This window comes from Dama dama, chromosome 17, assembly GCF_033118175.1.
Source record: "Dama dama isolate Ldn47 chromosome 17, ASM3311817v1, whole genome shotgun sequence".
Classification (NCBI taxonomy): Eukaryota; Metazoa; Chordata; class Mammalia; order Artiodactyla; family Cervidae; genus Dama; species Dama dama.
Genome location: NC_083697.1, coordinates 12,359,600 through 12,378,374, shown reverse-complemented (window position 1 = coordinate 12,378,374; position 18,775 = coordinate 12,359,600). Strand labels below are relative to the sequence as shown.

General features: G+C 37.8%; 1 protein-coding gene across 10 annotated transcripts in view; it reads right to left on the bottom strand.

Annotated features, from left to right (window-relative positions):
- Positions 1–14,345: 14,345 nt before the first annotated feature.
- The window catches only part of PRDM5 (PR/SET domain 5), a 268,633-nt gene continuing 264,203 nt past the window's right edge, over positions 14,346–18,775 (bottom strand). For 8 of the 10 annotated variants that reach the window (XM_061164115.1, XM_061164114.1, XM_061164108.1 and 5 more), the window contains one exon: positions 14,346–17,904. In XM_061164115.1, coding sequence (XP_061020098.1) covers positions 17,740–17,904 — 165 coding nt within the window. In that variant the 3' untranslated portion in view covers positions 14,346–17,739. The remainder of the gene's footprint in view (positions 17,905–18,775) is intronic. The other 2 variants (XM_061164117.1, XM_061164118.1) reach the window with 2 other exon arrangements.

The window sequence follows — 18,775 nt, the reverse complement described above, 5'->3', positions numbered from 1 at the left end:
TCACTTTTTAGAGATTATCCACCTCATCCATCTCCAGAAAGAGAAAACTTAATTCTGTGTGCACCCGCATATGAATATTTGACAGACAAAATTTTCTGAACTCTTTGTTATATTGAAGGAATACTCGTTTCCCTGAATTTCACATTTACTTCTGATGGAATCAAATTTCTAATAATGGATTCCAATATTTTGTTGACATTCACCAGCTTGTGAAATCAATGACTTTAAACATCAGTTTCTTCCTCTGTATGATGGGCACAGTAGTGGCCTCTTCCATGTCTAATGTGAGGGTACAATGAGGTTTAACACATAGTGCCCGGGAGGTAGAGGTTATAGCTTTTCCTTACCTTCATTTTATGGGATGCTTACAGGTGACAGCGCTGTTATTTCCCTGAGATGATGTTGGGGTGCAGTCTGGTCCAGTGGGCACATTACAATGTATCCCACTCCATTCCTAGATTACATCCACCACCCAAGTTCACATTAAAACAGTCTCAGCTTTAATATTCTCTTGATTATAGATTTCGGTTTGAAAATGGGGGTCTTTCTGTTGGAAAATGGGGGTCTTTCCTCTACTCTTAGATGAGTTAATGTTAAGACCTTCCACTAGTGAAATACTTGTCTTCAGTCTATTAGTTTCATATGGCTCCAAATAAAGTATCTTAAGCTTTGATGCTTGAAATAAGAAAAAACAATTATTGTAGTGAGGTTTAAATTTTTACTAATATATATATATATAAGTATATATATATATATATATATATTAGTATATATATATAACTTTAGAGCTATACAACTTGAGTAGTTAGAATCTCACCAGTTTTTCATACTTGGCTACAATTCACTTCTTTTGAATATGAAGTCTATATTGAATGTGCCCTCAGCCTCTTAAATATTTTTCATATGTATACTCATAAATTTTCCTTCATTCACAAAACACATTTCCTACTATATACATTATAAAACATATAAAACTATGAATCTTAAAGGGAGGTTAAATTTGAAAGAGTATATAAGCTTTAATTTATTAACTGTAGTTAAAGATAGTGCATAGAAGTCTTTATTTCAGATAGTTCTTTTTGATAATTTCAAATCACTGTGGCCTTTATACCAGTGGATCTGATTAATCACTGTTTTTGTGATATAGGTGACAAAAAGATAATAGCAACAATAGGTATCAGCATTCCTGTTTCCTTATTGGGTTTTACTCGGATTGTTGGTATTGTTGTTAATCCCTGTTCACAGAGCTTTTTTAAGGCATGTATTTGTTTTGTGAAGTATGGTAATCAAAACTAGATAATAATCGATCAATCTGTTTAACTACAGTGCCTGGCAATATGCTGCAAGCAAATGTGAGTGAGAACCAAAAGATACTCTCTCCCAGATGTGGAGCTCTCACCTCACCTACTTTGGGTGATAAAACTTTCTGGTACATGAACTGAGTAAGTAGTGTCAGTCTCTACTGAAAAAGAATTGGGCTTTTTCTTTTTTAGTTAAGAATCAACAGCCAATAGAAATTGAGTATTTTCTTGCAACACCAGTGAATCCTGTTTCTTAGGTGCTGCTCTGGAGCTCTTGTCCTGCATTCCACGGGGACCTCTGCCTTACTGAGGTAAACAGCTTGGAGGGGTACTGTCTGTGTACACACTCCCACATTTTGTAGGAAGCGAAACGCCCAGCCAATAGCTTGCATCGTCATTTGAGGGGAGGCCACTTACACTGAGTGTGCACACATGCTAAGTAACTTCAGTCATGTCCGACTCTTCGTGACTTTCTGGACTGTGGTCCCCCAGGCTCTGCTGTCCATGGGATTCTCCAGGCAAGAGTACTGGAGCAGGTTGCTAGGCTCTCCTCCAGGGGATCTTTTCCATTGGGGGATCAAACCCACATGTCTTTCGTCTCCTGCACTGGTAGGCAGGTTCTTTACCACTAGCACCACCTGGGAAGCCCCTGAGGCTACATGTAGGCAGCAGAGCCAGTGAAGGAGATACATATGCCATCAAATTTTAACAAGACAGGCAACTAGTTTAGACATTTCAACCTACAAATAAACCTCCTAGAGATTGACCTGACCTATGAAGACTATATACATTGGCAAAAGGCACTGCATTGGCACTCTCATCTTTTATTTGGGGACACAACACTGCGTGGTGAGAAGCCAGAGAAAAAGGAATGACTTGGGGAATGTCTCATAGTGTGGGATTTGTCCCAGAGACTCTCCCAAGTGCCGCACTGAGGAGCAAGCCATAACATACGTTACTCAGTAGTAGCTGGGCAAAAATGAGTGAGATTTCCCTGGGCACTGAGGTTCCAGATTGTTTCTCAAAGGGTCACATCAGTTATTGTCATTTTCTGTCATCTCCGAACCATGATTAATTAGAGTGATCCAAATTTCTACGTGGCTACGTCACACACTTCTTTGCTTCCCCACCTGTTTTGTCCAGAGTGTTGACCAACACGCCCCACTTGCTGTGCCTCATCCAAGTTTAAAGTCTTACTACGGGCTGCAAAGAAACAGGGAAGGTGGTAGAACTAATGACATATAAGCAACTGGCAAAAACAGTGATTTAGTAAAGCACGCAGAAGGGAGACCTAATTAAGTTCTATTCTCTTCAGTAGTATATAAAATGCAAGGATCTACTAGCTGAAACCTATTTACATGTAAATGCTGAATCCTGTACCCACCAGAATCACAAACACATAGATTGCCTTTTTGTTGGAAGAAACTGACAATTGTTGGGCAAAAACATCAGTGAAAATTAAAAACTGATGTATGGGGGAGAATACTGTGAGTTTATTCCCTGATGTGAAGTGAAGCCTCTTAGAATAGAATCTTTTTATTTTCAACTTTTTAAAACAAGAAAATCCCACATTATCCAGCAGATGTTGCCTGGAGAATTACTGTCCATCTCAGGCTTTTTGAGGTTTTCAGTCACTTAATACTCTTAACTAACTTCCATCAAACATTTCCACAGATAAAATCCTCTCTAAGCCACCTAAATCCTTGTTGGAAAATGGAAGATTTATAAAAAAGACGCTACACTTTGCAGCCCCATAGATGTTTACTGTTGCCAACATGTATAACCAGAGCCCTCCGACACCACCCACAGCCTAGGCGTGGGTGCATGCTCTGGGGAACCGTTGTGTCTTGCTTGGTGATTGTGCTATTTTCAGAATTAGCAGTTGCCCCCCTTTGTTGTTTACTCAGTCATGTCCGACTCTTTTGACCCCATGAACTGTAGCCCACCAGGCTCCTCTGTCCAAGGATTTCTCCAGACAAGAGTACTGGAGTGGGTTGCTGTTCCCTTCTCCAAGGGATTTTCCTGACCCAGGGATTGAACCTACATCTCCTGCTTGGCAGATTCTCTACAACTGAGACACCTGAGAGGCCCCCTTAAGATGTTACAAATGTACTTCTCAATTATAAAACTTATTTCTCAGGACTTTTGATTTTGTTGGATTGAATCTGGTTGTTGCACTGAAATAGCAAAGGAACGGTGAAAATAGTTCTCCAAGTTTTTTCAGGATGGGAAATAAGAATCGGAATCATCAGAGTTGATATGCAAGTTGATGCACTTGCAATCTAGGGGAAATTTTATTTCAGCCACACTGTGTTTGGTTATTGATTCCAACTCCCTGCAATAGGCAGTGGGACAAATTGTAACTGACCATGGGCTTGTAGCAGGAAGAGGCTGAGGACAAACACTAGACAACAGGTGCGTAGATTAATTACAATGAAAACCAACATGTCAAATTTACTAAGACTCTGCATCTTAGTCTTAAGAAGGTATCCTGTTATTTGGAAATAAGAGAAATACTGGCCCCTGCAGAGTCTTCCTGCAGGGGGATGAGCGCAGAACTGTGGCTCAGGATCAGCAATTTCTCCTTCAGCTGATACGTTACAGGAGAGAGAAGTCTGGAGAGTCTGGGCTATTTAGTGAATTTCCCAGAGCAAAATATATGCTTGAATAAATGAGATTTGAAGCACTGCACTTTTTCCTTTCAGTCTTTGAGAAAGTTTAAAATTAAAAATGGAAAGAGTATAGAAAGCAGTCTGTTAGTTCATTCAGTAACTATTGAACATACACTATAGACCAGCCACTGTTCTAATTTTCTGAGCCTAATTTTCCTTATATGTAATACAAATCATCCTGCATAGTTCTAATATGTGTTGAGTCTTCTGGGAACATAGCTACCATACAAGGCACGGTGGCTTGCTTTGTTTTGTTCTTTGTTCTTAAGTTTTCCAGGAGTTGCTCACCATTTCTCAAGATCAGAATGGAGACGGCAGTGCTGTTCATGGCCCTTGTCATCAGCACAGCAGATCTGGCGTGGTCTACATCTATGCCCCTGCTCCCATGAGTCTCCCTGGGCACCTAATTGTTCTAGCACTATTTGGTGAAAAGACAACCCTCTCTCCACTGAATTTCCTTTACACCTTCATTGGAGCAACTGTCCCTGAATATGTGAAATTGTTCATCTATTTAATACTTGTGTCAAACTCAATTATTAACTAATATAGCTTGAAACTAGGTAGGATAAGGTTTCCATGTCTTTAACTTTCTAAAAATTATTTCAACTATTCTCATCATTTGCATTCCTATATGAATTTTAGAATCACCATATTGATTTCTTTAAAAAAACACTCAAGAAATTTTGGCCTGGATTGTGTTGAAGCTATAGATCTATCTAGGAAGAACTGCCATTTTAGCAATATTGAGTCTTTCAGCCCATGAACAAAGCATATTTCTTCATTATTTGGATATTTAAGATTGCTCTGGCAATGATTTATAGTTTTCTGATCTTGCACATCTTTTATTAGGTGTGTCCCAAAGTACTTTATATTTTTGATACTGTTTTAAATGATTTTCAGTTTCTCATTAGTCAATGTATGGAAATAGAATTGATTTTTGTATAATGATCTTGTATCCTACAACCTTACTAAGTGCATTTGTGAGTTGTTTTTTGTAGATTCTATCAGATTTTCTGTGTTAATGACCGTGTTGTCCAAGAATAATAGTGACTAGAACTTTCAATACAGTGTTGACTCGAAGTCTTTAGACATTCTATTTTCTTGCTAATCTCAGGGGAGAAAGTATTCATTCACCATGAAGTATGACGCTTGCTATTGATTTTTGCTCATGATCTATCTCAGGTTGAAAAAGTCTCCTGCTTCTAATTTGCCAAGAATTTTATCAGATATTGTTTTGTCAAACGTGTTTTTTCTGTGTCTACTGAGATGACATCAGTTTTTTTACTTTGTTAATATTGTGAATTTCCTTGAGATTTGAATGTGAGGCCAACCTTGTATCCCTTGGCACCAACCCCATTACTGACTCTAGAGGTTTGTGAGACAGAAGAGAAAAAGCCTCCATCATATATATGAGACACATATCAGCGGAGCTGGAAGGTGAGCATATACACTTATAAAAAACTGGAAGCTATAGGAGAGAATGCTGAAACAGGCAGCATCAGAAGACACAGGAGAAGCGTAAGGGCAGAGGATGGCAGGGCCTAGGGGTGACCGCTGATGAACAACATGGGCTGTATTAGGAACAAAAAGGTCCAGAACATTACAGGGATGAAAATACGGTAGAGTACTTAGTTGTCTGGAAGCCTTGCATCAGGGCATTGTCTAAAAATGCATGACACGGTGCTCTGAGGGTTCAGGAACCAACCGTCTTCTGTCAGCTGTCAGTTGCAGCAACTGCAGTACCTACGATGCTTGACAGCTGGGTGTTCTGAGCACGGTCCAGACACTAGCCTCCCTGTGTGCAGGTTCACAGGACGCGGCAGGGCCCAGAGACTGTGGTTTCCGACATGACCCAGGCTAGAGAAGGCCACATACAAAGGGCCACATACGAAGCCTGATACGATAGCTGTTGAATCTGAACTCCTGTTCCTGTGTCATTTCAGTAAGACCAAAAAAAAATTTTTTTATCAGCAAAGAAATTTGAATTCAAAATATGATTATATTTCAGTTCAGCTGCTCAGTTGTGTCCGACTCCTTGCGACCCCATGAATCGCAGCACGCAGGCCTCCCTGTCCATCACCAACTCCCAGAGTTTACCCAAACCCATGTCCATCGAGTCAGTGATGCCATCCAGCCATCTCATCCTCTGTCGTCCCCTTCTCCTCCTGCCCCCAATCCCTCCCAGCATCAGGGTCTTTTCCAATGAGTCAGCTCTTTGCATGAGGTGGTCAAAGTACTGGAGTCAGCTTCAACATCAGTCCTTCCAATGAACACCCAGGACTTTAAAGCACATATCACTGGCTCTGAAACAGTTCTAAAGAAGTCATTCTTCTGAAGTAAAAAAAATAAGTAGTAAGAATGTACAAGGAAGCAAAAATATATTTTAACAAGTTTGCTAAGTATTGGGAGTTGTTACAAGGGCACCCCAAAATAACGTAACAGAGTCCAAATTACATAACATGCAAAGCAAGGAGTTCTCTTACTTTATCACCTCCTGGAAAATAAACCATAACCTCAGAATTCAAGACCACCACCACTGGGTTAACAGGACAAACTTTCTGAGGGACACAGGGAGTAATTCACTGTACTTCCCCGTTCCCTAACTCATTTCCTCATACCAGTTTATTTTCCTTCCTTGAGGAAGGTCACTGTCAACCTCCAAACAAGCCTTGCTCCCTTAGCTCTGCTGTCCATCCCTGAACCTTAACATCTGGGGATCTGCTCTTTCATTCCCACTGAAGTTAATTTTGCTGCATCCAATTGAATCTGAAGATAGAAATTTACATTGCAAAATATAAAGATCTTTTGAATCATTGTATTTTGGAATTCTCTGCCATGTTTCTCTTCCATTGTTAACACTGCATAGCTATATGGTCAATAATATACTTATTTGCACTTACATCTAAATATATCATTTAAGTTACACCTGAGGAATTACTATGTTAGACCTGAGTAAAACAGAACTAGCTTAACTTCCAGTTTGGTCACAGTCAGTTCTTTTGCATATAAAGGAAAGCAGACAAAGAGAAGAACAAGCACCGAGTTTGATCCATTTCAGAATTAAATGCCATGTTCAGATGGGACACAGCTGGAGCAAAAGCCCTACAGCTCTCCAACAGGCCAAACCTCCAGGGCTAACAGATCATTTGGGATTTCCTGACTTCATCCAAGTACAGGTTACCCCAAAACTGCAATCAGTATTGCTAATATCTTTTAGATCAGTCACTAGTTATTGTTTAAACTAATTAAGTTATTGCTTAGAAACTATAAAAACTCACCAAGTGGAGCTCGTCCCAGAAGTCTGTAGTTTGTGTGTATTCAGGCTGACAGGTCAGCAGGAGTCTGGCCAGGTCTGTGCTGAAGGCTGTCCTCCGCGCACGGGGCGGAGGCGGCCGCAACAGCTCGGCTCAGGGTAAGGTGAACTCCATGCTGCCAGGTGCTCTAGAACTCGGTGTTATGCTTTCTGTGGAACCTAAATGTTAGTAGTCAGCGCCTCCCTGGAGACCTTCCTCTTTACTAGTTAACTGATAAATTAAGTAAAAATTTTGACTTTAGCATTTGAAATTCTCTCGGTGAGAACAGTTAAGGGCTTCCTATTCTAAACCCTGCAAGGTAAATTCTCTTTACCAAAATTCTCACAAGCTGCAAAATCTACAGTCTTAGAGCACATACAAAAGACATTAAAATTCTGAGCCAACCACTTTAGGCTGGGTCTCATGAGTTGTCTTAAAATATACTTTCAAACCTTTGGTTCTCTGAAATACTGTTTAGTGAAATTAATTTTGAGGATATTACAATTTTTCCAGGGATAAGAACCTAAGAAAATGGTTGTACTTACTTAAAACTCTCTTCTGACATTTCTGTAGAAAACTTTGCATTGCATGCATGTACACACACACGCACAGATAGAGGACAAACCTCCAGGGTACAGTCCAGCTGTGGAGTCACCTTTGTACATTTTAATAAAACAAAGTCTTAAACACTCACCTGTGGATAAAAATTCTGGAAAAACCACACTACATTTGTTCCTAACTGTATAATTTTGGTTCTTCTCAACATTGTCAAGGGCACATTATTGGTTACCTACGGCTGCATGACATACCACCCGTTACCTATGGCTGCATAACATACCACCCAAAACAGAGTATTTAAAAGTAACTGCTGTTTATTACCTCTGACAGTTTTGTGGTTACTCTGAGGTAGTTCTACCACTAGACTTGTGTGGGCTCAACCATGTGACCCCAGATGGATGCTGGGTTGGCTAGGGGTAGAGATCATTTGCAATACTTGGTTCTCTTTGCATGTTATTATTTTGTCTTAATTTTTATTTTGTATTAGAATAGAGTTGATTTACAATTTTATGTTAGCTTCAGGTGTATAGCAATGTGATTTAGCTATATATATATTCTTTTTCAGGTTCTTTTCCCATATAGATTATTACAGGTTACCGAGTTACCTGTACTATACAGTAGACCTTTGTTGATTATGTATTTTGTATACATCACTGTGGATATATCTTAATATCAAACTCCTAACTTATCCTTACCCATAACCTTCCCCCTTTGGTAACCAGAAGTTTCTTTTCAAGGTCTAGGACTATTTCTGTTTTGTAAATAAGTTATTTTGTATCATTTTTTTTGGCACAAGCCATACAACTTGCAGCATCTTAGGGATTCAACTAGGGATTGAACTCAGGCCCTCGGCAGTAAAAGTGGAAGTCCAAACCAGCAGACCGCCAGGCAGTTTCCCAGCTGATCAGTATTTTTAGATTTCATGTGTAAGTGACAGCATATGAAATCTGCTTTCTCTGTCTTACTTCTAGTTGGTATGATAATCTTTAGGTCTATCCATGTTGCTGCAAGTGGCATTTATTATTTTTTAAGGCTGAGTGACATTTCATTGTATAAATGCACTGCATTTTCTTATGCATTCATCTGTTGATGGGCATTTCGGTTGTTTCCACGTCCCAGTTATTGAAAATAGCACTGCAGTGAACACTTGAGGTGCATGTGTCTTTGAATTATGGTTTTCTCAGGGTATCTGCCCGGTAGTGGGATATCTGGGTTTTATGGTAGCTTTATCTTTAGTTTTTTAAGGAACCTCCATACTGTTCTCCATAGTGGCTGTACAAATTTACATTCCCACCAACAGTGTAGGAGGGTTCCTTTTTCTCCACACCCTCTCCAAGTAGACTGTGCCTCAGTGAGAGAGATGTGCCATATGAGGAGATGCTCAACTTCACTAAGAATAATTAGAGAAATGCATATCAAAACTACACACCAGTCAGATGGCCAAAGTCTACAGTTGTAAAAATGAATGAAATAACCCCATCTGCAGCAACATGGATGGACCTGGACATTCTACCAAGCGAAGTAAGTCAGAGAGAAAGACAAATATCATATGATATTGCTTACATGCAGATCTTAAAACATGATACAAATGGAACTTATTTACAAAACAGAAACAGATTCACAAAGAGGATGAACTTATCCTAACCCGGGAGGAAGGGTGGGAGGGAGAGAGAGATAGCGGGTTTGGACTAACACTTACATACTGCTGTATTTAGAACAGATAATCAACAAGGACCTACTGTATAGCACATGGAACTCCGCTCAGGACTCTTTAATAAGCCAGCTAGGAAAATAATTTGAAATAGACATGTGTGTATGTATAACTGAACTACTCTGCTGTGTACCTGAAACACAGCACTGTTAATCAGCTGTCCCCCAACTAAAAAAATGCAGCAAATTGGATTAAAAGACAAAGAGTCTACAAGAGACCCACCTCAGTGCAAGGGAGACACGCAGATTGGAAGTGACAGGAGGGACAGAGAAAGACAGTTCCTGCAAACAATGACAAGACAGCGGGGACTCCAATACTTGGAGCCAGACAAGCAGGCTTCAAAACAAAGGACACAGAGAAAGTTAGAGAAGGAGACTATACAATGATGAAAGGATCAATGCAAGAAGAGGAGTGTACACTCATCAACATAGATGCATCTAATATTGGAGCACCCAAATACATAAAGGGAGAAATTTACAGGAATACAATAGTAGTAGAGACTTTGACACCACACTCACATCAATGGACAGATCTTCTGTCTAGACAGCAAAGCAACAAGGCAACAGAGACCCTAAATGATACAATAGAACAATTAAACATAATTGATATTTTCAGGACATTACATCCAGAAAAACCCTAGAATGCACAAGACTCAGAAATAAACCTGACTAAGGATGTGAAAGACTTACCTGCTGAGAAGTATAAAACATTAGTAAAGGAAACTGAAGATGAGTCAACAAAATGGTAAGATATCCCATGCTCCTGGAATTGGCAGAATATTGTTAATATGGCCGTACTTCCCAAAGCAATTGCAGACTTAATGTTATCCTTATCAAGTTACCCATGATATTTTTCACAGAACTAGAACAAATAATCCTAAAATTCATATGGAATCACCCAGTTTTTGTTACTTGATATTATAGCAGAGTTCCCTTTTGATGTCACTCATGTTATTTAAAATATGTAACAATTAGCTGTTCCCCTTTGAACACTTTGGTGCTATTATTTAATTAGTGGAGAGGTCGGTAGTTCAATTACAAACCCAAAATTATTGATTATGCTTTAAAAGAAGATTAAATGTAGTTTAAGCAAAACAAAAAACATCTAATAATCTAGGAATTAAAAATCTTACTTTTATGCTTGGGTTAAAAGAACAGGTCATTTCTATAAGTATGTATGCTAAATTGACATAGTACTTAAGAATTTTCAAAACATTCCTAAATGAAATGCTTCTATCACCATAATTACACCAGTGATACACAATTTAAAACTTGTCTGACTTGCCTTGTGACAAGTTTGTTTCAAAGTAGGAGATGGAATTTGGGGATTTTAGAATTTTCTGAAGGCATATATAGAATGACAAGGCATTAACTTGGAAGAATACTGGGGCAGGATTAATTTGAACTCTAGTTAATGTCCCAGGCATCCTTTGCATGAATAAATGAATTTTTTCTGACTTATTTCTCATAATAGAACCAACCAGTAGATACTATTAAATTCATTTTACTGCTAAGGAAATGGACATAATTCAGCTGATAAATGATGTTACAGTTTATCATCTTGCCAAACTTATGATCCTTCCACCCTTTTTCTTATGCCCATCCTTCCCTTTCAAATGGGAAAATAGCTGTTTTCACCTCTTGATATTTTTTCCATGTCTAAAATAGGTTTAATACTTTCTTTTCTGTCTTTATCCACTTTTCCTTTCCTCTGTACTTTTAAGTATGAGAAAATTGTGGATTTACACAGCTTTGAATTTCAGGTAAAATAGATCTTGTAACTAAATTCTCAGTGATTTCTTACACTATGCCTTTGTTCAAGTACTTCCTCACTCAAAGCAGAGTGTACAGGATAATTTGTGACTATAATAATTATCTTATTGTCTGATTAAAACATGAAATTTGGTTACGTACTGCTCAATCTTGTATGTGTATTTAAATTCCCATAAGATATGTATGCATTTGCAACAGGCCATCAAGGAAACTAGTCAAAAACATTATTTATAAAGAAGGTGATATACACAAGAAAGGTAGAAATATGCTATTTAATATTTAATTAAACTTTTATAGATTTGTCTCTGATTATTAACTATTCATAATGCTTATCTCAAATTCAGTGACTTTGGTCCCCCTTCCCAAAATATAGTTTCCTTATTTTTCTGATTAATTAACTTGCTCACTGACTATCAATATGCACCATCATATGTATGTGCATACATTATAAGCCATTCCTTTAAAGGAGTACTTACTGTGTCAGACACTTAGGAGATGGCATTCTTCTCTAGATATGTATAAAACTCAGACTCAGAATGGTATTGTCCAAGCGTGATGTGAGTGACGTCCAGGAAGCGGAGAGAGAAAGAGAAGTCAGGAGATGGAGGTTTAATCTCAGCTTTATCACGTATAAGCCTTATAAAAGCCATCTTAGTTCTTCAGTTTAATACCCTTACCTGAGATTTTAATTCCAACCTACCCATCTCTAGAAGGACGTTGTTACAGTCCTGTCTGCAGGACACACCTGCAGAATTCCTCTTTTATTCCTCATGACTTTCTCTCTCTCTCTCTCAGGATCTGCAGTCAAAACAAGCCACATGCCCTTGGCAGAGTTGGCATGGTTAGGGGTGAGATCTGTAACTCAGAACACTGAGCAATAGCTTTGCTCAGTACAAAGCCAGTTGGCCCAACTCAAATACTTAGTCTAGTAATACCCTAATCAACTAAATTCGCCTGCCCCAATTTCATATTTTATAGCCGGAGCAGAAAGGATACAACTTAATATCCTAAATATCATAATTTGAGTCTGGGAACACCACCAACTTGTCCCTCTCGGAACCCAGCGGAAGGCGAAACTGGAGATGACGTGAAGTCACACAGCAGCTGAAAGAGCACGAGGAACGGATTCCACATGCGAGGAGCCGGAGAGGCTGAAGCGACGCTGAACGGCGTGGACCCGACACTGCCTTACTGTATGCTACATTCTGGGGTAAGTGGTGAATTTGCTAGGTAGAAGGTGAGCTGTAAGCAGTTATTATATGGTAAATCAGACTACCAGAAAGTAACATCAGAAGACTTCCTATATTTGAATAGTAAAACTAGACTTAAGGCAGTCCAAAGTAAGTGATTGGTTAATTTCCACAAAATTTAACTTTTCAGAATTTTTAATGACTAAATGCAATATTCCATAAAAGACTCATTTTCCAATTTAAATAGGTTTTAGAATCAACTAAATGTGATTTTGTTTCCCATACTTTTATGTTCCTACTTAGCATAAGAACTATACAGTTTGCTTTGATTTCATAAAAGTTAATTTCAGACCTTCTTTTGTTCATCAAATAGTTTCAGCTCTCCAGATGCTAACACTTTAGCAAGGCAACACAAATATCAAGTTGGAGGTCAATGCACTTCCCTTTTTATGAGTTGCATTATCAAATATTAAAGAATGAACAAAGGCCATACTGTTTCAACAACTAAATCCCAATAATGGTGGGGTATCCCTTCAGATTTCAGCAGTTATACTTGTGTCCACGGTATCAGAGCCCCAGGAATATTTTTAAGGAATCTCTTTTGTTTCCAGTTGTGCATCACCGGCTACCATGGGTCAGCGAGAACCAACAAAGGAGGGTCTTGAATTATGTCTACAATGTCAGGCTTTAATCAGATTTACATGTTGATGATGATGAATTTCGTATGTTAGGTGTAAAGAACAAATTTCTCCCTGAGTACAGACTCTAATACAAGCCCTCTGTGTCATATGAAGGCTAGGTAAGACTGGGAAAGGCAGGACAGATTCATGATCACAGACACACAGTATTTTCAGACAGGATAAAATATGTGAAATCTTACCATAGGTCCTTTATTAGAAACACATCCAAAATGTACATATTCTTAAAGAATAGTCTATAGTAGAAGAACAGGAGGAAAAGGTATGCCAGTCAAACATCATATAAAAGATGTCAGGTGAAATTTACTTTAAGGAAAAGACCATTATTTTTCTCCAAGACAAAATTTTAAAATAAGGTATCCACTACAACCTGGAATTCCTTTCATTTTTATATTATTTTACAAAGGAAAATGCATTATTAAGTAATTAATTCCTAGTAAGTCTACAGTGACTTACTAGGAACTGTGATATTCTAATATTAATTCCTTCACACTAATTTAGATCATCGAGTTTCAGTGGTCTCATCTCCTTTCTCAATTTTCAGCATATGAATAGTACCTAATATCTGAGTTTCCTTCTGCTGAGTCACATGCCAAGGTGGCATAAAACTTACCCTAATTGCTTAAATGCTTGCAGGTTTAGAAAAATATTATCAAATGTTTAGGAAGCCTGCTTTGAAATAAATATAAACGTTTTTATATATGCTGTTTTCCAGTACCGTGTTAAGCATTTTTTAAAGAGAGAATGCGAACTTGGACACAGGATTAGCAGCACCATTCTGGTATAAGATCCCCTTTGCATTCTCTGCTAGTCCGTGGGCCTAGGAAATCTAGAATATTCTAACAAGGCCCAGACTGAAGGCTCCGGTGTTAATTTTTCTCCTGTCATATAACAAATTAACAAACAGCAGTGAGAGCAGTATTGAGCCCAAAGTAGTTAACACTATGGAAGTTCCAAAGAACTAATGTCTCAGCTAAGTAAATGACTTCTGACACATAAAAGGTAAATGAATGTATCATTTCTGAATCAACTACTTGGAGAATCATGATAAGTATGATGATGATAATTTTTCTGTACCAGGGAAAGCTCCCAAGATTGAAACACCACCGGAATAATAAAACACCACTTTTAAAAGAAGGAACACGCAAAATATCAGCCGTAACTTTAATCATTCTTAAATTATATTTGTGATTATCAGGATATTTATGCTCAGAGATATTATTACAAATCAAGTGTTTTTCATCATTAGTAATGTTTCTTTTCACATGGTGTTTACATTTGACCAAAAGTGAGATGAGAGTTAAGATGGTGTTCTCTCTGTGACCCTGAAACCAACTTGGCTTAACTATAGAGAGATTTTCCAGATCTAGAAATGCTTAGAAATAAAACTGCAAAACAGGAGGTCTGGGAGTAATGACAATTATATTTTCTTCTTTCATCAAAAACAACTTTAAATGTTCATTTCGATTTTACTGTAGAACTGTCCTATTGTAAAACACAATGCTGCTACCAGCTGTGGTAGTGATTATATAGATCATAGATTTATAATAAAATAAAAATGCTACTAAAGTTCTACTATATTCACAAATACTGCATTTATATATGTACATGCAAGTAAACCTCATTATTAATGATAAAATTTTAGGGTTTTAAATAGGCACATTTCCTCCTACCTGTCCATCTCCATATATTTACAACCCCAAGATAAGTTTTCACAAGTAACATTTAAGTTTGTGAAGGAAAAAGTTAGTATTTCCAGTACCTAGCCTCTCCCGCTCCCTTCCAGCTTTGGGGGAGTAGCAGCCCATAAAAACCGAATGCACAAACTACCGTTATAAGACTTTCTGTGATTCACATCCACACCTGTTGGCTGCAACAGGTCTGAAGAGTTTTGAACAAAGTAATGTATTTGCATGTACAATATAAGCCTCTCATAAGAGTGATCCTCTGCATACACACACGCACAAAACATATAAAAATGTTTCTTAAAAGTAGTATTTTAACTATTCTGTGTAACCCCCCAAATGAATCACCAATGAATACTTTTATGCTGCAAATATGATGATTAATTAACAAACTGTTTTGTATCTCCAATGACAACCCCAATAAAAAAGGCAAGGAAAAAAAAGAAAACAGAAGCCAGTGATTGTAAAAGAAGAAAAAAAATTCTAGATATACAAATATGTTAAATGTTACTATACAAAGATAGGGACTATAAAAGTTTATCTGAACCTACCCATATTACTAAAAGCTTTTGACCATCAGTCTTGACTTCAGGGTAGGAGTTTGGCCTCTTCCCACAAGCATACAGGAGCCATAACTCTCTGCAGCCTAAGAGGAAGATTCTTTAGAGTGAGCACCTGCACTCCTGCATGCCTGATTTTTCCCCCATGACTGTCTTATTTCTGTTCTTAACTTCTCAATCAAACTAAATGAATTCTTATCTCTTTGTTATCGCTAAGTGGTTTTAAAGTTCTAGGACACAAACACTACCATATCTGAGGTGTTTTATAAATAATCATCTTTTGGATAAAAGGTGATGGCATAATAATCTTTTAAGGGTCTGTTTTGGTTTCAATGCTTTGAAAAAGAAAGGATGGTGTACTAGTAGGTCTCTGCAGGCCATTTTCTGAAGTCTTGTTTGACTGCAGACCTTGGGCCAGATCACATCCAGCACTTCAGTCCTCATTTGTTCTCTCCACAGCATCATGATAACACGGTCTCCAGGGTAACTTCCTCAGCAGCCCTGTAAACTGTGAGTCACTGAGATGATACACAGTTGGTCTGGCTTCAAGTTTCACACAACTATGAAGCGTCCCGCAGAGAGAAGGCAGCACCCAAAGGAATGCGCAGAACACGCTTAAATAATACCCATTCCTAAATTTTACATCTGTTCTTTTATATTCAAACAAGATTAAGCACACTGTTATGTTAAATTGAAGATACTTTAGATCCAAAAATATACTACTGAAACAAATGACATAGCAAGAAACAAGACCAAAATCTATTTGTATAAAATACAGTCTATAATTTCAGAACAAATGCTTCATATAGCCATACTCAGACATCTTCTAAATTATAATCCAGGCATTTATATTTTTAAAAATTACCTCTGGTGAATTTTAAATTTAGTATTTTCACAAAGTTTAAATATCTATAATGAATCATTATTTCTTTTTAGAACTGGAACTGAGCATAAATATAATTCTAAAACAAGATTCCTGATTTCAGAGAACTGTGTCTTCAGATAACCTTTTTCCGCAAATGATTAGAATTAAATAACTTCCTGAAAATTATACTTTCTTTTGAATGGGCTCCAAATAGAAAAGTTCTTGAATTGGGATTCATTTTAAGTTTTTGCTGGTTGGGATTCTTCTATATTACTTTAACAACACTATTACATTTTATCATATCTTCTCCCAAGACAAGCTGTTCATTGTATGTTGTTCTCAAGTATTGAACTGAAATAAGACCTAAAGGAAGAAATTATGCTTCTTGCTTCAATTTTCCTTAAACATCGGTGATCATTTCAGTCATAACAACTGCCAGGGTTGTGTGTTTTATTCTGGATTCCTAATTATAAAGGATTGAGAGTAATTCAAAAGTGTTTCAGAATCACCTACTGCCAAAATTCTGGAGAATGTCTCTTGAGAAACAGAATGTAAATGCTCTGAGGACTGTTGCATCTGCACGAACAGGCTCTGTGCTCTCTGATGCGGTGAGCGGGTAAAGGGCCAGGTCAGCATCCTAATGCACCGACCGACCTGCTGCTCCGTCAGCCAGCAGACATTGAGAGCCCATGTTGTTTCCACGGTTAGCCATCTGTGGTTAACTTCTAAAGCTAGCGAGTATAAACTCAGGAGAATCAGCTGGACAAATTTAAGTGTTATGGCCACTTCTGTGTTGATACAAGTATTCTAGATCATGAATGCCGGCAACTGAATGATGAGGAAATGTTTCCTGAGAAATGTCTAAAATGAGCAAAATTTCAGTAGATGTTTTAGTTCTTAAACACCTATTTATTTTAAACTCATCTGTTGTAAGGAGCTATGGAGGACCATCAACTTTTGGCCTGTTTCACAAATAGCAAGTTTTATATTGTTACTACGCTTGAGACTTGGAAAACTCTTACCTCTTATCCTTATCTGTAATGAAATTATCTTGGAAATCTTAACTCCTTTCTGATTAAATCAGTCATAACCAATTGTGATAACCAGCACATACAAAAAAGCCTGACAGAGAGTAAGTTAATAAACTTCACTAGAGAGATGGCCAAGAAGAAGATGGCACAGCTCCTTTTTCATTTTTATAAGGCATAACAAAAGTAGTATTTTGGAAGGTTACAAAGTTATTGTTTTCCATTTTTACTATTTCTTAATAAAAGTAGTGTTTTTTGTCTTTTTTTGCATATGTATGTACAGACTCTAAAGGTAGGCAAATAAGAATTGCGAGACCAGTGAGTGAACTGCTACGCTGATCAGGTGAGAGACCTGGGTTTCCTATTAGGAGCCCTTCTGAATGGCTTAATTCCTTTGCAGCTACCATTAGCTGTCGGCCTCCCCATGGATATTGTCCATGTGCACTTTGAGGTAGTCATTCCTTGTAAACTTTTTATGGCAAAACTGGCATTCTGCCAGCGGACGATTGGGATTATGAGTCATCTTGTGTCGGATCAGCATTTTCTTCAGGCTAAAAGCCAAGTCACAAACCTAGAAAAGACCCAAAGATACCAGTCATATTATATTAAAAAATCTGAAAATACACAAATTTATCACTTACATAGGTAGCAGTGTAAGAATCTGCCTGGTAAAGAATTTCTTTACCAGGTAAAGAATCTGCCTACCAAGCAAGAGACATGGGTTTGATCCCTGAGTTGAGACGATCCCTGGAGAAGGAAATAGCAACCCACTCCAGTATTCTTGCCTGCAGAATCTCACAGACAGAGCCTAGCGAGTTAGGCTTAGTCGGACACGACTTAGCGACTGAAGAACAATAATCACTTACACAATATACATTATGCAAATTCCTATTATCAATATGTGCTGACAGGCATAAAAACAAAAAAGTGCTCTTGAAATAATTGGGATTTAACATGCAAGGTAAGAAGTAAAGACAATTACAGCTCCAAGAGGTATCTGCATTGAGTATGTGTCTTCTGTGTACCAACATGCCTCCCTTCCCCCACCTACTATGTTTAAACATCTCTAGAGAAACAACTCCCTGGAAACAGTATTTTTCTTTTCATAATGGAGTGTATTAATGATTTCATATTAAACCTCTTATTAAACAAAATGTCTTATGGTCTAGATGGCATCTATCTAGTACTTGGCATAAGTAGCACAAGATGTGTCTCACTAGTGAGTAATTTGGACCCATTTGTGAAGTAAAAGATTAACACTGCTTTAAGCATCCTAACATACTCAGTATTCCAGTAAAAGTACTTCATTTAACACGTTTTCTTCATGTAATCTCTGCCACATTGCCACCTAGCTCAACAGACAATAAACAGCTGAATAACTGAAAATATTAAATTATCCCAGAAGATGTGAGCCATAATCATACAAAAGTAAAAATGAAATG